Genomic DNA, 16,516 nt, shown 5'->3' with positions numbered 1-16,516 from the left:
CGTGTGTGCAAATATACTAGTATATATATATATATATATATATATATATATATATATAAACACAATAATTTACGAAACACGCTTACTAATTCAGTAAATATGACATACACAGAGTCAGCAATTAGAACGGTTTGAAATCCTGTATGGCCTGCACTGCAAGAAAACAACGATTTACATAAAATAAGATTTCAAGATTAAATTCACTCAATTGGCACTTTCCATTTGTCTCTCCGAACATCATCCCATCAATCTTCTTGCAGAGTCTTTTTCTGTGTGTTTTTTATTTTCTCGTTCCTTGTAAATAATAAATTCACTATCAACCAATGAATTCCGTTTGTTCCTACGAAATCTTAATTATTCTTTTGTTTCCAATAAACTCACACACCCCTTTGGATATCGTGCTGGAATTTCCACCTTAAATCAATTCTTGCAGGAAAATGGATGTTTCCTAGGCTCTCGATTTAGTTGAATGAGTTTTCAAGAACAAGACGAGAATTTGATACCTTTATCTTTGTTATTATTCTTTCTTGTGAGTTCTTGAGATCGAACAAATATGCATTTGATTTTCTTGAACTGGCCCTTTTGTGCAAGTTTTGGGTTTTGAATCCTCTGGTCTTTTAGCGGGCTTTGATCATTCTTGAATTTCTACCTTTTTAATTTCTTGCTGGCAACGGTCCTTCCCAGGTATCACCTTAATGAATTTCTACCTTAAAAAAATTTGACTATAGTAAAAACCAGGTGTTGATTATGAAAACTTGATGAATTTTTTGCAACAATTGTTCATATGTTGATGATTTAGAAGTTTGGCCTCCCAATTTTCACATATATGTTAGTCTTTAATGCGTTTTAGGAAAATGACACTACATTGGCTTCAAGGTTTCAATCTTCATTTGATGGCAATTTGATTTGATTAACATAAAATGCAGGAACCATAAATTGAATTGATATGGCCATGTCACTGGAGGATCTTCTGGCAGAGGAAGGATTCCAGAGGAGAAAAACAAAAATAGTTTCAAGAAATTCTACATTCGAAGGGAGACCGAGCGTGCCTCTGCGTGTTAGACATGAAGCCAGTTCTTCACTTACTGTGAAAAAAGTGGAGAGATCGCGGTCTGAGATACCTCGATACAGCTCAAAAGGAGAAGCTTCAACAAGTAAAAGTTTTAATGGAAGAAAACCGAGGGATACTTTTATCCCAAGGGAGAAGATAGACTCAGAATCCCAGACTAGGAAAAATGATGTGCAACTCAAAAGAAGAGGTCGCCAAGATTCATGGGATGACGCAAGGTCTAACGTTAGGACTTCTGCAGATTCACAAGTTTCAGAGATAACTGAGGTGACACAGGGATATGAGATAGTTGAGGTGGGAAATAACAGCCCGTACAAAGATATTTACTTGAATAAATTCTATGTGTACGAGGAAAATGAGAGTAGGAATTCTGCTAAACATGAGGAAAGGGAGAGATACATGCAACTTTCTGGGAAGAATATGGTAGAGGACAAGAAAAATAGGACTAACTCTTTCAACCATCCTCTTTCCATACCCAAGCGAGGAAACGCCGACACAACCAATTGGAAAATTATGAACCAACCCCCCGAGAGCTCCGCTAAGAAAAACTTTGACGAAAATAAGAGCATGAAACAACCTGATCTTGAAGAGACGCTGGATACTCCGGCTCTTGATGAAGCTGCTGTTAAGGCCATCATTTCTATCTTGAGCGGATACATAAGGAGTTTTCTTAAGGACGAAGATTTCAGGACATCCCTTAGTCACAATAGTTTTGCTTCCCTCAATTTCATTGGATTAGAAGAAGGCCTGAATACTGAAAGTAAAGTAATAGAAAATCTTGAACAAGCTATAGAGACAGTGGAAAGAGCAGCAGAGGACAGTGCGAGTGTAAAAGAACTGAAAAAAGCTTCGTTACAGTTAAGTGTTATTGTAACACCCGGTATTTTTAATTACATAAATCCGCCTGCATAATTAGGATATTTAATTATTTAAATTTATGATTTATGGGTTAAATAATTATGTTAATTAGTTATGCATGATTTAAGTTATTTTTTAAGCATTTAACCCATAATTAGTGATTTTTATGATTTTTAGTATTTTCATTATTTAATTGCGTAGACGGGACCGTGGACGGACGAGATGACAACTTTCTAGCCAAATTATTTTATGAGCCTTTTTGGAGCCTTAAAATATTATTTTGAGTTTTATTATCTCAAAATTTTAAGTATTTAATTTTATTTAATTTTAGGGGTCATTTTTTTTTTATCCAAAATTAGTCAAAATATTGACTTTTTAGTATTTTTAAAATTCCCCTAAATTATTATTTCGAGATTTTATTTAGGTGATCAGATTTTTAAATGTTTATTTAAGAGTTAAGTTGTATTTTAACTATTTTTAAAACCTTTTTATTAAATTATTTAACCTATATTCTAATTAACCTAAAATTATATCCCAATCCCTATTCTAGTCGATCACTCCTTCTTCCCTAGCATCAGCCGTCACCTCCATCTTCTTCATAAGATAGCCACATCCAAGGAGACTCCATAGCCATTTTTCAAAGGTTCCAAGCAAGCTAAAGCATCCCGTCGTCGCCCCGTCGTCCCGAAGCCCGTCATACACGCGTTTAGCTCTTCAAATCGGTATTAAGGCATGTTTCTTTCCACTTTTCAAACCTATATCAGTGTATGTATGCGTGTGAGTGTGTAACATCAAAATATATTATTTTGACAGCAAGTTTTTTTCGAATTTCCTTCTCTATTGCACTCGATTGGCACTTTGATGATTCATGCGCACGTTTTCTTGTCCATGGCTAGGTGGACTGCTGGTCCACGGTTAGAAGGGTTCTTTGGGGTCCCTAAGGTCGAATGGTAGGGTCGGACAAGGGCTGGAATGGGCTAGGACCAGGCTGGTTCGAACTGAACCATGATCGGCCATTTTTCTGCGCAGCTTAGGTTATGGTGGAAGAGGGTTCGGGGTAGGCTAAGGGGGCAGCATGGGGTTCGGACCAGGGGGTGGTTCGAACCGGCAGGACCCTGGGGAGGTCCTGCCGGCGGGGCTCCGGCCACGGTGGCCGGAGCTGGGCTGCAGCAGGCCTTCACGAGCCGTGCGGCCGAGAGAGAGGAATAGACTAGGGTTCGGGTCTAGGGTTTCTGATGGTTCCGGGTCGGGTCTTGGGTCCGGGTCGGGTCTAAAATAATATGGGTTAAGTTAAGTGGGTCCGAGTCCGGGTTATTTTATTTGGGCTCGGGTATTTTTATTTTTAAGTCTTTAAGTTAATTAGGAATTAAATGGGCTAATTAAATTCCCAAAAATTTAATTAGTACCATTTAATTTATTTTGGGCTCCATTAAATTATTTTGGGTTATTTTAATTATTTTTGGGCTTTCAATAATTTTTATTTAAATTTTTAAGTTGGCCAGAAATTTTTATGGGCTTGGGAGCCCATGAAAGTTAATGGGCTTTTGGGCCCATTGGGCCAGGGACAGTGTTATTGGGCCTAAGTTAGTCTTAATGGGCTTTGGTTGATTTATGGGCCAAGTCTTAAGTTAAGTTAATGGGCTTGAGTGTAGGGCCAGCAGTCCAGAACCATCCATGAGAAAAAAAATTGCATGTGTCCTGATTATATATTTAATTATTTTTATGCATTTAAGTTATTTTAATATTTATATGTTAGTAAGAAAATTAAATTAAATATATATGAAGGACACACAATTTATTTAAGTACATGCATTCATGAAATCAATTTTTTATGCTATGATTTAATTTCTATGGTTGAGCAAATAAAATATTTTAGGTGGAAATTGAAGTAGTGTGGCCATTTATGTATGGGCAGTTTCTGCCATTTATGTATGGGTGGTTCGCCACCAGCCTCGTACGATGGTTTCTTAGACTGATCAGTCGCACTATGGGTCACACTTACGGATAGGACCATTCGATGTTCAGAAAATAAATGCTCAACAACTTATGTATGTATGATATTATGTATGTTATGTATGTTTAATTATGTAATTTATGTTATGTAATTTTTAAGCATGCTCATTCATGTATATGTATGTATTAGTATTAAATTGATTTAAATTATTTTAAACCCTTGTTAGTATGCATGTTGGGCCTCTAGGCTCACTACACTGATATGGTGCAGGTGAGTACGTAGAGGAACAGGTTACTCCTACCGGTGGTGAGGATGTATGAGTAGCGCTGCAGTAGCCCCGTGACCGTGACAGCTTCTGAGTCACCGTGCTGATGTCTTATGATACATTTTATTATTTTTTTAAGGGTTGAGGTGTTGGAATATTTTATTAAATATTTTTAGTGCATGCACGCTTTTTATTTATTCTATTTATGCAGTACATTTTTAAATTCTAGGGTTGACTCAGATGTTTCATTATTTTAAAGAATTCATTTTCTTCAGTTTTTATTTGTTATTTAATTAGTCATGAATTTATTTTAAGTATTTTATTCTGTGCATATATGTATGGGCATATATGTACATATTTCTATTTAGTAGTATAAAAAAAAAAAATAATTTTCCGCATATTTATTTATTAGAGAGTTAGGGTCGTTTCAGTTGGTATCAGAGCACGGTCCTTGGAGGGGTCACTACTGCTTTGCGAGCTCAGAAATCCACGCTACCGGTCTGTAAGTTTTAAATGTTTATAGTATGATTTAAATTTCTAGAATTTAAGTTAGCCTTAATTTTAAACACTTAGTTATGCATGGCGATTTACGTAAATAAATATGTGGTGGTGCAGAATGCCTCCCAGACAGGTGAACCGACGTGGGAGACCTCAACATCCGCCTCCACCTCCACCGCCACCTCAGCAGCACCCCATGACAGCACTGGAGCAGGCCAGTGCCACGATGATGGCGGGTATTACTGCCTTGCTGGAGCAGCAGGCGGCCCATCCCAGACTGTCCCACGAGGAGGACGTCGCAGAGAGGTTCCAGAAGAAGGGGCCTAAGGAGTTTTTGGGGACCACCGATCCTTTGGTGGCTGAGGGATGGATTCGCTCTCATGAGTTCATCTTCGACTATATGGGGATCACAGACGCCGACAGGGTGAGCTGTGCTACGTATATGATGCGAGGCGATGCAGCCCTTTGGTGGGAGGGTGCAGTCAGAGGAGTCCATCTACCTACACTGACGTGGGCTGAGTTCAGGCGTATCTTCTACGCCAAGTATTTCACTGAGGATGTGCGCAGTCGCATGATCCGGGAGTTCATGAGTCTCCGTCAGGGGGACAGATCTGTGGTGGAGTACGTGAGCCAGTATGAGAGGGGCTGTCATTTTGTACCCATGATTGCTGATAGTCCGCAGGAGAAGCTGCGACAGTTTGTTGAGGGCCTGAAGGCTGAGATCAGGCATGACGCACGTATGGCAGACGTCTTTACATATGAGCCTGCAGTCAGCAGGTCCTTGCGTTCCGAGGAGGGACGGAGGGAGATACAGAGAGAGCAGCAGGGTAAGAGGCAGTTTGTGCAGACAGGGTATCAGCGACCATCTTCGCAGCCACCTGCGAAGAAGCAGTCTATAGGGCCATCTAAGGGCCCGAATCAGCAGAGGCCTCAGGGGAAGCCACAGCAGCAGACTAGTGGCGGGGCCCCTACTCCAGGGAGATATCCAGTGTGTCCGAAGTGCCAGAAGATGCATTCCGGGCAGTGTCTATTGGGAGCAGGAGTCTGCTATCGTTGCAAGGAGCCAGGGCATCAGATTGCCAACTGCCCGCAGAGGCAGAATGTCAGTGGGCGAGTTTATGTGATGCAGGCTGAGGAGGCAGACCCAGATACCTCCTTGATCACCGGTATACCTAACCCCTAGAATTTTTTTTCATATTTTGCTTTTGTTTATTATGATTATATCTGAATTCCTGTTGCATGAGTTTAATTATCAGCATGCTAGAATAAGAATTTTGTTTCGCTGTGATTAGAATTAAGGATTTTAGTGTTTTAACCTTGGGAGCATAGTGGTATGAATTGTTGGGAATCTTCTACGTGCAGGGAGAATTCTAGTTGGAGGAAACTCCACGTTTGCGTTGCTAGATTCAGGAGCCACGCATTCGTTTATCTCCCGGGATTTTATCAGACGGATAGGCATTACACCAGAGGTTGTAGACAGTGGTTACGATGTTACCATGCCATCCGGACAGATTATCACTACCACTAGTGTCATCAGGGATCTGGCATTGGAGCTGCAGGGACACTCCATTCGAGCAGATCTAGTGGTTCTTCCATTGACTGGGTTTGACTTGATTTTGGGTATGGACTGGCTATCAGTTAATGGAGCTTCGATTGATTTCCGACGTAGGACAGTATCAGTGAAGCCAGCAGGAGGTGAGATGTTTACTTTCTTTGCATCTCAGTCTAGCAGTATTCCTCAGATGATATCACTTGTCCGTGCGAGGAAACTGTTGCGCAGTGGATGTCAGGGTTTTCTGGCTAGTGTGGTCACTACCTCAGATGTTTCTAGCAGATCTTTATCAGATATAGAGGTGGTACGTGACTATCCAGATGTTTTTCCTGACGATGTTGCAGGAGTTCCACCAGTGAGGGAGGTGGAGTTCAGTATTGAGTTGTTGCCGGATACTGTGCCTATCTCTAAGGCACCGTATCGACTTGCTCCTACAGAGATGAGGGAGTTGAAGGAGCAGATTCAGGAGCTGTTGGAGAATGGCTTTGTTCGCCCTAGCTTTTCTCCATGGGGAGCTCCAGTGTTGTTTGTGAAGAAGAAGGACTGCAGCATGAGATTGTGCATTGACTACCGAGAGCTCAACAGAGTCACAGTGAAGAATAAGTATCCGCTACCGAGGATAGAGGATTTATTCGATTAGTTGTAGGGAGCTTCGGTATTCTCCAAGATCGATCTGCGATCTGGTTACCATCAGCTGAGAGTCAGAGATTCAGACGTGTCTAAGACTGCCTTTAGGACACGATATGGACACTATGAGTTCTTGGTGATGCCCTTTGGGTTGACCAATGCTCCAGTAGTTTTTATGGATCTCATGCATCGTGTTTTCCAACCGTATCTAGATCAGTTTGTCATTGTATTCATTGATGATATATTGATCTACTCGAGGAGCATTGAGGAGCATACACAGCATTTGCATACAGCCTTGCGGACTTTGAGGGAGCATCGACTGTTTGCAAAGTTCAGTAAGTGTGAGTTTTGGTTGGAGCAGGTGGCGTTTCTAGGCCACATTATTTCTAGAGATGGGATTGCAGTGGATCAGTCCAAGGTGCAGGCAGTGAGGGATTGGGGGATTCCAAAGAATGCTTCGGAGATTCGTAGCTTCTTGGGTTTAGCAGGATACTATAGGAAGTTCATCAAGGGTTTTTCCTCTATTGCAGTACCCTTGACTTCCTTAACCAAGAAGAACGCAAAGTATAGTTGGAGTCCAGACTGTCAGAGGAGCTTTGATCAGCTGAAGGATGCACTTACTTCAGCACCAGTGTTAGCTATGACAGTGCCCCATGAGGAGTTAGTGGTGTACACCGACGCGTCCAAGCTTGGTTTGGGCGCAGTACTTATGCAGAGTGGCCGAGTTATCGCATATGCGTCGCGACAGTTGAAGATTCATGAGCAGAACTATCCGACGCATGATTTGGAGCTTGCAGCAGTGGTTTTTGCGTTGAAAATCTGGAGGCACTATATTTACGGCGAGAAGTGCAAGATTTTCACCGACCACAAGAGCCTCAAGTACTTCTTCACTCAGAAGGAGTTGAACATGAGGCAACGCAGGTGGCTTGAGCTTGTGAAGGACTATGATTGTGACATTAGCTACCATCCGGGTAAGGCTAATGTAGTGGCAGACGCTTTGAGTCGAAAGTCGTCAGTGGTATCATGTTTGACTGTACAGTTACCACTACAGGCCGAGATTCAGAGGTTTGGTTTGGAGTGCTATCCGAGCGGCCATGCACCGAGCTTGTCAGTGTTGACGGTGCAACCAGTTTTGAGAGATCGGATTAGAGAGGGACAGTCCACTGATGAGGAGCTACAGCGATGGAGGCAGAGAGATGAGGCCAGAGGTAGTCTCTTGTATACAGTGGAGGATGGCATCGTTCAGTACCGTGGGAGGATGTGGGTACCGAACGTTGATCAGTTGAGAGCCGAGATTCTAGCAGAGGCTCATGCATCTCCGTACTCCATTCACCCCGGAAGTACGAAGATGTACCGAGACTTACAGTTATCGTATTGGTGGCCCGGGATGAAGAGTGATATCGGGAGAGTGGTGTCAGAGTGCTTGACTTGTCAGCAAGTCAAAGAAGAGCATCAGCGTCCAGCAGGACTTCTTAGACCTCTCCCTATTCCGGAATGGAAGTGGGAGAATATTACGATGGACTTCGTGGTTGGCTTACCGAGGAGTACTAGAGGGTGTACAACGATTTGGGTGATTGTGGATAGACTCACCAAGTCAGCTCATTTCTTGCCGGTAAGGACTACTTACACTTTGACACAGTATGCAGAGCTTTACATCAGAGAGATTGTTAGACTGCATGGCATACCAGTGTCTATCGTGTCAGACAGAGATCCGAGGTTCACCTCAGCATTTTGGAAGAGTCTGCACACAGCTTTGGGGACTAGACTCTTGTTCAGTACAGCTTTTCATCCCCAGACAGATGGTCAGTCCAAGAGAGTGATCCAGGTTCTCGAGGATCTCTTGAGAGCTTGTGTCATCGATTTTCGAGGATCTTGGGAGACTAGACTGCCATTAGTGGAGTTTACCTATAACAACAGCTTTCAGTCGTCTATAGGTATGGCTCCATATGCAGCACTGTATGGGAGGAGATGCAGATCTCCGGTGCATTGGGATGAGGTTGGAGAGAGGATTTTGTTGGGTCCAGAGATTGTGCAGCAGACAGCTGACATTGTGACGCAGATTCGAGACAGGATGAGGACAGCGCAGAGTCGGCAGAAGAGTTATGCGGATGCCAGACGACGCGATTTGGAGTTCGCGGTAGGTGATCACATATTCTTGAAGGTGTCACCTATGAAGGGAGTAGCGCGTTTTGGGCGGAGAGGCAAGCTTAACCCGAGATATATATGGCCATTCGAGATCTTGGAGCGAGTTGGCACGTTGGCCTATCGTTTAGCTCTACCTCCAGGGCTAGCGGCAGTGCACAACGTTTTCCATGTATCCATGCTTCGGAGACATGTCTCCAATCCGTCGCATGTGTTGGATTTCGAGCCCTTACAGTTGCCACCAGATCTTGTTTACGAGGAGAGACCAGTGCGGATCTTGGCTAGAGAGGAGCGGAGGCTTAGGACGCGGGTCATACCGATGGTCAGAGTCCAGTGGCTGAATCACTCGGAGGAGGAAGCTACTTGGGAGACCGAGGAGGATATGAGGACTCGCTACCCGGAGTTGTTCGGGTAAGTACTTTAATTTCGAGGACGAAATTCAATTTAAGGGGGGGAGAATTGTAACACCCGGTATTTTTAATTACATAAATCCGCCTGCATAATTAGGATATTTAATTATTTAAATTTATGATTTATGGGTTAAATAATTATGTGAATTAGTTATGCATGATTTAAGTTATTTTTTAAGCATTTAACCCATAATTAGTGATTTTTATGATTTTTAGTATTTTCATTATTTAATCGCGTAGACGGGACCGTGGACGGACGAGATGACAACTTTCTAGACAAATTATTTTATGAGCCTTTTTGGAGCCTTAAAATATTATTTTGAGTTTTATTATCTCAAAATTTTAAGTATTTAATTTTATTTAATTTTAGGGGTCATTTTTTGTATCCAAAATTAGTCAAAATATTGACTTTTTAGTATTTTTAAAATTCCCCTAAATTATTATTTCGAGATTTTATTTAGGTGATCAGATTTTTAAATGTTTATTTAAGAGTTAAGTTGTATTTTAACTATTTTTAAAACCTTTTTATTAAATTATTTAACCTATATTCTAATTAACCTAAAATTATATCCCAATCCCTATTCTAGCCGATCACTCCTTCTTCCCTAGCATCAGCCGTCACCTCCATCTTCTTCATCAGATAGCCACATCCAAGGAGACTCCATAGCCATTTTTCGAAGGTTCCAAGCAAGCTAAAGCATCCCGTCGTCGCCCCGTCGTCCCGAAGCCCGTCATACACGCGTTTAGCTCTTCAAATCGGTATTAAGGCATGTTTCTTTCCACTTTTCAAACCTATATCAGTGTATGTATGCGTGTGGGTGTGTAACATCAAAATATATTATTTTGACAGCAAGTTTTTTTCGAATTTCCTTCTCTATTGCACTCGATTGGCACTTTGATGATTCATGCGCACGTTTTCTTGTCCATGGATAGGTGGACTGCTGGTCCACGGTTAGAAGGGTTCTTTGGGGTCCCTAAGGTCGAATGGTAGGGTCGGACAAGGGCTGGAATGGGCTAGGACCAGGCTGGTTGAACTGAACCATGATCGGCCATTTTTCTGCGCAGCTTAGGTTATGGTGGAAGAGGGTTCGGGGTAGGCTAAGGGGGCAGCATGGGGTTCAGACCAGGGGGTGGTTCGAACCGGCAGGACCCTGGGGAGGTCCTGCCGGCGGGGCTCCGGCCACGGTGGCCGGAGCTGGGCTGCAGCAGGCCGTGAAGGCCTGCTGCTCACGCAGCCGTGCGGCCGAGAGAGAGGAATAGACTAGGGTTCGGGTCTAGGGTTTCTGATGGTTCCGGGTCGGGTCTTGGGTCCGGGTCGGGTCTAAAATAATATGGGTTAAGTTAAGTGGGTCCGGGTCCGGGTTATTTTATTTGGGCTCGGGTATTTTTATTTTTAAGTCTTTAAGTTAATTAGGAATTAAATGGGCTAATTAAATTCCCAAAAATTTAATTAGTACCATTTAATTTATTTTGGGCTCCATTAAATTATTTTGGGTTATTTTAATTATTTTTGGGCTTTCAATAATTTTTATTTAAATTTTTAAGTTGGCCATAAATTTTTATGGGCTTGGGAGCCCATGAAAGTTAATGGGCTTTTGGGCCCATTGGGCCAGAGACAGTGTTATTGGGCCTAAGTTAGTCTTAATGGGCTTTGGTTGATTTATGGGCCAAGTCTTAAGTTAAGTTAATGGGCTTGAGTGTAGGGCCAGCAGTCCAGAACCATCCATGAGAAAAAAATTGCATGTGTCCTGATTATATATTTAATTATTTTTATGCATTTAAGTTATTTTAATATTTATATGTTAGTAAGAAAATTAAATTAAATATATATGAAGGACACACAATTTATTTAAGTACATGCATTCATGAAATCAATTTTTTATGCTATGATTTAATTTCTATGGTTGAGCAAATAAAATATTTTAGGTGGAAATTGAAGTAGTGTGACCATTTATGTATGGGCAGTTTCTGCCATTTATGTATGGGTGGTTCGCCACCAGCCTCGTACGATGGTTTCTTAGACTGATCAGTCGCACTATGGGTCACACTTACGGATAGGACCATTCGATGTACAGAAAATAAATGCTCAACAACTTATGTATGTATGATATTATGTATGTTATGTATGTTTAATTATGTAATTTATGTTATGTAATTTTTAAGCATGCTCATTCATGTATATGTATGTATTAGTATTAAATTGATTTAAATTATTTTAAACCCTTGTTAGTATGCATGTTGGGCTTCTAGGCTCACTACACTGATATGATGCAGGTGAGTACGTAGAGGAACAGGTTACTCCTACCGGTGGTGAGGATGTATGAGTAGCGCTGCAGTAGCCCCGTGACCGTGACAGCTTCTGAGTCACCGTGCTGATGTCTTATGATACATTTTATTATTTTTTTAAGGGTTGAGGTGTTGGAATATTTTATTAAATATTTTTAGTGCATGCACGCTTTTTATTTATTTTATTTATGCAGTACATTTTTAAATTCTAGGGTTGACTCAGATGTTTCATTATTTTAAAGAATTCATTTTCTTCAGTTTTTATTTGTTATTTAATTAGTCATGAATTTATTTTAAGTATTTTATTCTGTGCATATATGTATGGGCATATATGTACATATTTCTATTTAGTAGTATAAAAAAAAAAAAAAAAAATTTCCGCATATTTATTTATTAGAGAGTTAGGGTCGTTTCAGTTATTACTGGATTAAATTCAAAGGATTTGAAGGATGGTTTTACGTCTGGAATCCCAAATTTGAAATTGTCAGCTTGTGCTCATCTGTATCTCAGTGTGATATATGTGATACAAAAGAAGGACAAGATTACCGCAAAACATATTCTTCAAGTGTTCCGTGATTCTCCTTTCCAGGCACGAGTAGCTTTGTTACCTGATTTATGGGACCATGTTTTTCTGCCAAATCTCTTACATTTGAAGCTCTGGTATGATAAAGAAGCTCGTTCTGTGGCAGATTCGCCTGTTTCAAAAAACATCAATCTTCTTGATAAAGTCTATAATGAAACATTGGATTCAGGAACACACCAATTCGCCAAGTACTACAAAGATTGGCTAACTGAGGATCTTGAAGCACCTTCACTCCCTGTGATCAAAATTCCTTCTTTCTCTGTTCAACTGATGCCAAAGGGAGGCCTGCACGGCCACACAAATAGTCCTGCTAGTTATGTCTCACCTCAGCCAATGGTCAGCAAAAAACTCTATGATGAAGTATTTAGTCGTGCACGTAAAACGGGGTTTGAACTGGAAATTTATGAAGAGGAGAACTTTGAAATAAGTGCTAGAAGCTCAAATAGTCCTGCCCCAGAAGACAAGCAACTGATAGTATATGATTCATTTACCAGCACAAATCAATGCTTTGAACCAGACAGCGAATCTCTACCTGTATGTGTTCCAAATTTTAATAATTTATCACATAAGGCATTAATATGTAGGCTCTAATTTCCTCAAATATTGAAGATTCATTGTGTTTGTTGTGTAAATTAATGAAGCTTCCCCGAAACTTTGCTACTTGCGATATGACACAGCAAGCTCTCATGAATTTCTAACTTTTTACAGGGAGATATATGTGTAGCCAATGAAACGCACTCAAAAGTTCATTAGGAGTAACAAAGCCTGATGAAAGATACAGAAATTCTCAGAGTTATCAAAAAAAATATTCACACCCTACAGCCTTGGTGATACTCTGTCCACTGCTAATGCAAATATACGTATTACGAGTTCCTTCCACTAATTTTTTTATATTTTCCTTGATGCAGCAAATTGAATGTGAGAGTAATGTTCAAGGTTAGTGAAGATAGATTCATACCAACATAGGTTCTTCTTGTAACCATTGTTTATGTATTATTTCTTATATAATGCAGAACAAGCGGAGAATCATGAAAAGTTTAGAGATAAACCTGCACTTTCAAGCATCCCCAGCGACTTCGTATGCCACTTGACTGGCCTTATTTTTGAAGATCCAGTGACCCTTGAGACAGGTCAAAGTTTCGAACGGGAAGCTATCATTGACTGGTTCAATAAAGGATCCACTACTTGTCCAGTCACCGGAAAAACATTACAATTTCAAGCTGTACCGCCTACCAATCTCATCTTGAAGCGTGTTATCGACAATTGGAAGAGTGACCACTTTCAGCATATCTTGGCTGTAGTCTCTCAAGTAGCTGCAAATTCTGCAGAAAATTCATTTATATTAAATGATGATATGATCATATGTATCTTGGAACAACTTCTTGTTGTTTTAAATGGAACGAAGAGAGTAGAGAACTCAAAAAGAGTTCTATCTCTTGGGGGCTTGCAGTTTCTCCTGAAAAGGTTTCATAGTGGAAACGATAAGGAGAAGACGTTTATCTTACCTTTGTTGTTGTGTTGCATTGAAGCTGATGAAGAGTGCAGGAATGATCTTTCAATAAACATGAGCAAGTCAAGTCTGCTTGATCTACTTCACGGTGAGCAGTTGAAGACAGTGTCAGATGCAGTTTCACTGCTGACTGAACTCATTTGCTTGAACAGGTACTTCCAGTCCTGGAAACAATATCATGGATTCTATGACATTTTAAACTTTATTTCTCGAAGCTATTCTTTTTAAAAAATGGTATTGTATGTTAGGAGGAGGGACTCTCAAATTTTCTTAGAAGGTGTAGACGAAGAACAGTTAGCGAATGCGATGGATGATTTGTTAATACATCTCAAGACGTGCACACTGGAAGAGACGCCTGCAGTTGCTATTCTGATTCTACATTTGAATATTCTGGTGAGTGTTATAGTTTATCCGATTTCTTAATGATGAATTTTCTTTAAACTGTAGTGGGTTTGATCACAAACTAGCCATCTTGGAAATGTCTTTGGGTTTGCAGTCTCAACTACAAACGAGTAACGTGTATAGACAGGAGGCGGTAGATGCGCTTACAGTCGCTCTGGGACAAAGCTTAACGGATGAAAAAGTCCAGAAGAAGTGTTCCAGAGCTCTCTTAGTCCTTGGAGGCTGCTTCTCTTCATCTGGGAAACTCATGACAGAGGATTGGATCCTTAAACTTGCTGGATTTCTCAATGGTCCTGACTGGGATATTACTGATGATGACTCCTATGATATGTCATTTGATGGAAGAGCGACAATGGTACATCACTTCTTCTTTCTTTTTTTTTTTCATTTTGTATCCAACTAAATAAATTATATATTCTGAACATTGGCTGCCAAAATTTACTAGAATTCTGGCAATTCAAAAAATTCGAAGGTTGATTCTCAGATCGAAGACAGTGAAGAGGAAAAGGCAAGGGAGAGTTGGCTAGTGAGTTTATCAGCTTCACTGCTTGAGGATGGGACTAAGCCTTTCTTGGAGACTGTATGCAAGTGTTTGAATTTAGGGAACTCGGATTTGGTCCGAGTATGCTTGGTAACAATGGCCTGGTTGAGTTCTTCACTTGCTTCATTGCCAGATACAGAATTTCAACTCTATGCTTTCTCAGCTCTCATCTCTCCACTCAAAAAATAAGCCTGTATTCATCGTATTTGATTGCATATATATTGATTGCATAGCATACATTCATAGATCAGTGATTTGTTATGCTATAATCTGTATCTGATGAGCCTGTATTCATAGTATTTGCTGAAATTTTGCCTTTGAGTAGATGGAATACATTTCCAAGATTAGTCATAGAAGATGAAATAAAGAATTGAGGAAATAAGATTGAATGTGTTGATATCAGGCGTGAGATATTAAGCTAGAATGCATTATAGATGTTAATGCAATAACTGAGTACCAGTTACCAGTTGATTGAATCCGTTCACTGATAAAGAAATAGATATGACTAGCAATTTATGATATGAGTTTCAGAAATTAGATTTTGTTATTTTGGTACTGGTTATATCACGTTTGACCGTGGAAGAATGTCAGCAGAAGTCTAGTCGATATATTGAACTAGTACAGAATTAACCTAGAATTGACAGCTATGTCAGTGGTTAGAATGTACATACATAGTTCAATGACATATTTCGACTTTCTACGACATGAATGCAGTTCTATATAGAGTGGTGTCTAGTACAATGGTATTATGACAACTTTTATAGAAGAGCATTACTTAAACTGGAGAACTTCAGAAACAACTAGCAGATTGCGTAGAAAAGAGTTATGTAGTACCGAAATGATGATTAATTCTATGACAATAAGTTAAGTCGAAAAGAGTATATTCGACTATTGTCAGCTGAGAATTAAGAATTAATAAATGAACTCATATCAATAAAGAATAAGAAAAATCAGTTACAGTTGAGCTTTTTCTTCAATTTATCTGAAGCTATTCCATCATAGAAATCATGATTCTTGAATTTCTTGCTATCGATTTTGAGGTTTTTGTATTCGACCTCGATCGATTTTGATTGACTCTTATTCCTTTGCTAGAGTCTGTTTTGATTCATTTGCATTGAGTTTTGAAATGCTAGTGAGTTATTTTCACTTAGCAAATTTTGTCATTCAGAATAGTTGATTTTGAATGACTTTGAATTGAGCGAGTTCCTTTGATTTGAAATTTGAGAATTATTGATTATTTGATGTGTTTATTCAGTATATCTTGATGTATTTGGCTCGTAACTGATAGAAATTCAGATTCAGATCATCAGTAAGATTTATGGGTTTTAGCTGATTGCTGGATTTATTGAGTACAGATATATACTTGTTGAATGTTTATGCTTGACAGATAATCAGATCAGAATTGTTGCGATCCAAGCTAAACTCGAATTGGTTTTGGAAAGATAAAAACAACATATTGCTTGAGAACGCTAGATTAAGATTAGAGATAAGACAACAGAGCAGAATAGATGAATATTTGCGGTGAATAATCATTTGATTATGCTAGATATTCTAGATATGGAATATCAGATTCTGAAAGAGACATATGACAACAGATTTAATATCCATTCAGTTGTCTAAACATGTATGACTTACACGTAGTCAGTACTTGGAAATTAGTATTGGAAGAAGAACTGAAAACAGATACGACAGAATTGACAGTACCAATACTAAAATTCCAGTAAAAGAAACAGAAAAAAAGAACACAAGTGGTTTATGTAATAGATTAGTTACATAAGAGTTGAAAACAGATCAACTTTGTGAACGACTTTAGTTTGAA

The 16,516-nt window shown here is 39.9% G+C and overlaps 1 protein-coding gene across 1 annotated transcript; it reads left to right on the top strand.

Moving 5' to 3' along the window:
- Positions 1-1,468: 1,468 nt before the first annotated feature.
- Positions 1,469-14,886, top strand: LOC140878595 (putative E3 ubiquitin-protein ligase LIN-1). The gene is made up of 8 exons (XM_073282213.1): positions 1,469-1,949; positions 12,150-12,778; positions 13,009-13,071; positions 13,153-13,180; positions 13,258-13,906; positions 14,003-14,147; positions 14,251-14,511; positions 14,602-14,886. The coding sequence occupies exons 1-8, from the start codon at positions 1,469-1,471 to the stop codon at positions 14,884-14,886; spliced, it is 2,541 nt and encodes an 846-aa protein (XP_073138314.1).
- The last annotated feature ends 1,630 nt before the right edge of the window (positions 14,887-16,516 follow it).

The sequence above is a fragment of the Henckelia pumila genome, chromosome 2, assembly GCF_033568475.1.
Source record: "Henckelia pumila isolate YLH828 chromosome 2, ASM3356847v2, whole genome shotgun sequence".
Classification (NCBI taxonomy): domain Eukaryota; kingdom Viridiplantae; phylum Streptophyta; class Magnoliopsida; order Lamiales; family Gesneriaceae; genus Henckelia; species Henckelia pumila.
Note: the sequence above shows the minus strand (reverse complement) of the source record. Positions and strands in the feature narration are given on the sequence as shown.

Excerpts from the sequence above, each read along its gene's own strand:
- LOC140878595 (XM_073282213.1), top strand. The coding sequence starts at position 1,469 with ATGCAACTTTCTGGGAAGAATATGGTAGAGGACAAGAAAAATAGGACT. Across the intron at positions 13,907-14,002 it reads GAACTCATTTGCTTGAACAG|GAGGAGGGACTCTCAAATTT; the intron begins GTACTTCCAGTC and ends ATTGTATGTTAG. Across the intron at positions 14,512-14,601 it reads TTGATGGAAGAGCGACAATG|AATTCTGGCAATTCAAAAAA; the intron begins GTACATCACTTC and ends AAAATTTACTAG.